Source organism: Myxocyprinus asiaticus, chromosome 46 (genome assembly GCF_019703515.2).
Source record: "Myxocyprinus asiaticus isolate MX2 ecotype Aquarium Trade chromosome 46, UBuf_Myxa_2, whole genome shotgun sequence".
NCBI classification, from domain to species: Eukaryota; Metazoa; Chordata; class Actinopteri; order Cypriniformes; family Catostomidae; genus Myxocyprinus; species Myxocyprinus asiaticus.
The window spans coordinates 10,665,758-10,672,239 of NC_059389.1; the positions used below are offsets into that span (position 1 = coordinate 10,665,758).

General features: G+C 36.1%; 1 protein-coding gene across 1 annotated transcript; it reads left to right on the forward strand.

Moving 5' to 3' along the window:
* Positions 1-1,699: 1,699 nt before the first annotated feature.
* On the forward strand, positions 1,700-6,482 carry LOC127436112 (olfactomedin-4-like). The gene is made up of 5 exons (XM_051690048.1): positions 1,700-1,867; positions 2,038-2,160; positions 2,339-2,557; positions 5,248-5,401; positions 5,489-6,482. Exons 1-5 carry the CDS (start codon positions 1,811-1,813, stop codon positions 6,316-6,318), a joined length of 1,383 nt encoding a protein of 460 aa, XP_051546008.1. The 5' UTR covers positions 1,700-1,810; the 3' UTR covers positions 6,319-6,482.

The window sequence follows — 6,482 nt, forward strand, 5'->3', positions numbered from 1 at the left end:
GGAAACACAATTTCTAACTTCTTAATTTTACACTTATTTCTACTTTTTGTTCTCATGTCAGCAGAATGAATTGGTTTCCTGGCAGATTCTGTCTGTCTTAGATATTTCAGACAAGTATATTTGAATGGCTCCAATTCAATAATAAGGAATTGTTAAAGGAATACTATTATTACTTAATTATTAATGGAATATTCAGGGTTCAAATCAAGTTAAGCACAATCAACAGCATATGTGGCATAATGTTGATTATAATTATTTAGACTTGTCCATCCTTTTCTTTAAAAAAAAAAAAAAAGAAAGTGAGGCACTTACAATGAAAGTGAATGGGGTCAGTTATTGGTAGCACTTTATTTTACAGTACTGTTCTACATTTATGTACTATATAATTACAACAACTATAGTAATTACTAGGAACTAACCCTAAACTTAACCCATATTAAGTACATGAATTTACCTAATATTACTCCAACACACTCTCACGGCAAGATCGTCAGGATTCGTATGACTTTTCTACATTTGGCTAATTAATATGATATCGTGCGACTGCCCTCGTTTGAATTCCTACGACTTTCACTACAGCCAGTGCAACAGACTCTCAGTACATGTACTGTAAAGTAAAGTGCAACCCAATTTTTGGAGGGTTTAAAGGCAGAAATGAGAAGCTTATAATTTTATAAAAGCACTTACTGCACGTTAATCTTTCTGTTAAAACTCATGTATTATTTGGGCTATAAAGCTGTTTAAATTGTAATTTTTGCTGTTTTTATTAGGGTTTTAGGGTTTGATGTCATTAAATCGTCACAGCAAAAAATCTCAAAAATTGGATTTAACTTTACACAAAGTAAGTTTATCAAAATAAAGTCACGGTTTAAGCATTGAAGTATTAACACATGTCTTGTGACTATACTTTTGAAACAATGAGTATTTCAGCGTTTACTGATTGGCCTCCATTTACTTCCATTGAAATGGCCTCACTGGAACCCAGATTTTTGCTTTTTTTAAAGAAAAGGAGTGGCGAGTCAAAATACATTTTTGTGGTAATCAATATTATGCCACAAGTGCAGATGACTGAGCTTAATTCAACCAGAAATATGCCTTTCAAGTAATAGTTCACTCAAAAATGAAAATTCAGTCATCATTTACTCAGCTTTATGTTGTTCCAAACCCATATTACTTTCATTACTTCCAAAGAACAAAAAGGGAGATTTTGTGCCTCAGTCACTTTCATTGCGACTTTTTTCTATCCAAATGAAAGTGAATGATGATTTAGTATAGCATAGTGCATTTGACATTCTTTCAATTTGTTTAACAGAATTGTTCAATGAAAGGCTATCTGTGTACTTTCTAAGGGTTAATTAATGGAAAGGGACAAATTTGTTCTTTGAAGCACAGGATTTGTTTCCTATCCATTATTTCTGAAAGTGTATGTATATTTCATACTGAGAGAAGTGCAAAAAAAATTAGGCATTGAAAAGAGCATCAAACACTGGGAACGCTTTACATAAAATTGCCAGGTATTTGAGGTTTTCAAAACCATGTGAGCAATTTAAGTGCTTAGTATGATGGTTTAACAAACGTTAGACATAGTTGAGCAAACAATATTTCAAAAGCTAAGCACCTCCTCCTCTGCCTCACCCAAACAATCCTCAGGATCATGTGATGAACTTCTTGATTTTGAACTTATTTCATCATTTTTCATGTCAGCAGAAATAGTTAACAAACTCTGTGTTTTTGGCTTTAAATTAAATCTCAGCTCTTGTCATGGAAGTTGTTCTTGGTTCTCAAGGCAGGAACCATTTCTATCTCAAACATGAGTCAGTCAAATGTATTCGTTTTGATGATCGTCATTCCTCTAATTTTATCACAGGTAAAGAAAAAAGCAACACATTATTTATTTTAATGTATTACATTATTACCAACACTTTATTTGAAATACTGTATGTAACAGAGCACATGTTGTTTTCTGAGTTTGTTATAATGTCATTTTGTGTGATTATTTGTTTGATTTATTGATGTCCTGCAATTTGGTCACCGCAGCCAGTAAGAGGGAAGGACTGTGTATGCGAACTGCAAAACTCTGATTCTGCTTTTCCTGAGAGCAAACTGGCGAATGTGGAGATAACTGCTTCACAATGCAGTGGGAACATCACTTCAGAAAAGGTAACAAAAATGTAAAAGCATACTAAAGTATCCCGATGTTTATCTGTTCAAATCTGGTTTGTAAAATAAGAACTAATTTTACACTCCAGGAAACTGTATTTTCATTAAGTCTTTCTGTTCAGTGCACTCATTTTAATTAAATGATCTACTACATTTTCTTTTCTGATTATGTGTGCAGATGACAGAGATTGACATACTTGTGCTGGGTCTAAAACGGCGCATCAAGCATCTAGAGGAAAATGTGTCCATGCTGGAAAAAGAAGACAATAGCAATCTGTATGCAGCCGTGTCTCTGCGTATCATTGAATTAGAGTTGGCCGAGATTCAAGACCTGCTGGACAAACTCAACAGAACCACCAGCAATTACCAGCAGCTCAGTGTAGAGACTGCAGTTGAGGTGACTTGCTGTTCACCACAGCGCTTTACCATTTCATTTAATTCAATTCCAATTTAGTTATTTGTAATGTGTTCATTGTGATGTACTGAGTAAAATCATTTTGCCTGGAACTTTGGGAAAGCTGGAAAAATCTTTCAGTTCAGCCAATCAAAATGATGTATAAGCATTGGTAACACTTGGTAACACTTTACAGCAAGGTTGTATTTGTTAACATTAGTAAATGCATTAGGTATCATGAACTAACAATGCACATTTATACAAATTACATTTTTAATTATTAGTTCATGTAAGTGCATAGTTAACATGAAATAATGTTAACATATTCACTGCCTGGCCAAAAAAAGTTGCATACTATAATATTTCATTGGACCACCTTTAGCTTTGATTACGGTGCACATTAGTCGTGGCATTGTTTCGACAACCTTATGCAATATCACAACATTTATTTCCATCCAAAGTTGCATAAATTTTTGGCCGAGATCTTGTATTAATGACGGGAGAGTCAAACCACTCTGTGAAGTCTTCTCCAGCACATCCCAAAGACTTTCAGTGGGGTTAAGGTCAGGACTCTATGGTGACCAATTCATGTGTGAAAATGATTCCTCATCCTCTCTGAACCACTCTTTCACAATCTGATCCCAATGAATCTTGGCATTGTCATCCTGGAATATGCCTGTGCCAACAGGGAATAAAAATCCATTGATGGGATAACCTGGTCATTCAGTACATTCAGGTAGTCAGCTGACTTCTTTTTATTGCCACATAACATTGTTGTGCCTGGACCTGACCAATTGAAGCAACCCCAGATCATAACACTGCCTCCAGAAGCTTGTACAGTGGGCACTGTGCATGACGGGGGCATCACTTCATGCAATTTCCTTCTTATCCCGACGTGCCCATCGACTTTGGAAAAGGGTAAATCTGGACTCATCAGACTACATGACCTTTTTCCATTGCTCCACAGTCCAAACAAGTCGTTTTTTTTCAGATTAGCCTCACTAATAAGTGCTTTCTTGTGGCCACACAGCTGTTTAGTCCCAATCCTATAAGTTCTCGTCACATTGTGTGTGTGGAAATGCTCTTACTTTCACAATTAAACATAGCCATGAGTTCTACTGTCGATTTTTTTACAATGTGACTTCACCAAGCGTTTTAGTGATCCCCTATCACGATCATTCAAGATTTTTTTCTGACCACATTTCTTCTGCGAAGCTGACAGTTCACCACAATCCTTCCAGATTTGAATAATGCATTGGACAGTTCTTAACCCAGTTCCAGTGATTTCTGCATTCTCCTTAGTTGTTTTCTTTGCTTGATGCAGGCTAATAATTTGCCCCTTCTGAAACACAGTAGCATCTTTTCCATGACTACGGGATACGTCTTTCGACATGGTTGTTTAAGAAATGAGAAGCTACACACTGCATCAGTTAGGATTAAAAGAATTGGTGCCAGCTGAAACATATTAATCACTGCAATAATGATGCAATCATAGATGCGATTTGAAAAGTGTCAGCTACTTTTAACTTGGCACAGCATCTTAAAAACTCAGTGTTTATGATGCTGAAAATCAATGAGACAATTCAAAAGCGTCTGCCTGACTCACATGTACATAAACCGACAATTACAAAAAGTGCAGAAAGAATGCAAGAACACTTCCAGTGAGAAAAGGACAGATTGGCGAACTCAACTGCAAAATGGATTGCTGTCATCTATAGGCTTAAGCCCAAAGTATACTTCGGTTTTGACACGAATGCTTAGCATATGCGTACGGTCGAATGCTCAGCTTTTCAAAGTGTACTCCATTTGATTGTGCACACATTGGCAGTTGGCGCATGCGTGCTATGCATGCTATGAGATACTGGACTATTTCTCTTCAAGAGTTTAGACCCATAAAGATGTCTTTATAGTCTTTCAGACTCGAGTTATACCAATGCAGTGTCTCCTGACCTCCTCTCACATGCGCTCTTGATGTGTACGTTCACTGTTATTGTTTCCACCTTCGTCTCCTGTTGTTTACCGGTGATTACATATTCTTCTTGCACTTCTTTGTAAAACAACGGCTCAGTTGTGAGTGTTGCCACCTCGTGGACCCACTAATTAGTGCAAATAATTCCAGGTGCATGTGCATCCTCGCAGACGTCTAGCGTTCGCGTCTTACCAAAGTATACTTTGGGCTTTATGTTCAATTATATGGGAATAAAACAAACAATATATTTTGTTCTAAAGCCATTTTTTTGTCTTGTCTTATCAATGCTTTGCTCATCTGTAACAATAATGCAATATATTTCAGTCTGAATATCTGAATTATTGTTTTTATTATATATAATTATTTTAATGATGATAATAATTATTATTTGAATGTTTTTATTTTAATTGTTATTATTATTATTTGAATGTTTTTATTTTAATTATTATTATTATTATCATCATTATTTGGAGATTTTTAAGCAAATATTGATATATGCAATTAATTCAGTTAATCAGCATTTTAATTGATTAAAATTAATTGACTAAAATTGATTAAGTATTTTTTCCCCTTTTTTCCTCTCTCTCTCTCTCTCTCTCTCTCTCTCTCTCTCTCTCTCTCATATATATATATATAGTACTTTTCAGGTCTGCAGTTCTTTCTTATTTCAAAGTTTTTCAAAGTGTACTTTACTAATTCTTATTTTTCTCCCTTATTTTAAAAGCTTCTGAATATAAAGGATATAATGGTGGACCTAGAGAAGTTTGACCACTCGCAGGTGATGATGAAACAGCGTGAGAACCAGCGTATTAAGAGGGACCTGGAACATTGCAAGGATGAGCTCAATGCTACATCACCACCCCCAACACTTTCCGCAGGTACCATAAGCTAGTTTTTCATGACTACCTAACCACTGTTTAAGCGCTGAAGTATTAACCTTGTATTTTTATGTTTACCTTTTTTAGGCCACTGTGGTCTGGGTCATATGGTTAATGTTTCAGGACCTAAAACATATTCCCTCACAGTATACGGAACCTCTTACTCTTTTGGTGCTTGGGGTAGAGATGCAAACCCTGCTCCAGAAGATGAGAAGAAGTACTGGCTGGTGGTGCTGTCCAGTAGTAACGTATTTGGCCACTTCGTCCGTCAGTATAGTAGTTTGAGTACTCTTTTATTAGGTATAGGACCTACAGATTCATACATATCAAGCTCCAACCCCACAACAAACACCATTCAGGGGCCAAACATGGTCATGTATGGCAATGCGCTCTATTATAACTGTTACAACACGCTGTCTGTCTGTCGGTTCAACATGACAACTCGCACTGTCAGTAATGTGGCACTGCCTAATGATGCAGGTTTCAACAATAAATTTCCATTTGGACACCTCGGAGCATCATACAGCCATACCGATATGGATTTTGCCACAGATGAATCCGGTGTATATGTTATATATGCGTCAACAGGCAACTTTGGAAATGTGATTATCACTAAAGTTGAGACAAGTACTCCGCCTGTTTTGGGCCAAACTTGGTACACTTCTCTGCACAGAAAGACAGTCACAAATACCTTCATGGTGTGTGGTGTGCTATATGCCACTCGTTATATAGATAAAGATATAGAAGAGATCTTTTATTCTTTTGACACCAGAACCAATAAAGAGTGCTATGATTTGAGCATTTACATTAAGAAGATGCAGACCAATATTAAGTTTCTGAATTATGACCCCAGAGATCATCTGCTGTATGTCTACAGTGATGCGTACATTGTAACACATGAAATAATTTTTCAGTAAGTATTCACTAAACTTTCTACAAGATATATTTTTCTTTTTTAGCCAAGAAGACAAATATTACATGTTTGAAATGCTAAAAGTGCTTGTTTTGTGGGGGAAATCATTTAAACACTGTATGTACGTACATTGTGGTTCTTGAAATAAAACTTGATAGTGGTTACGAA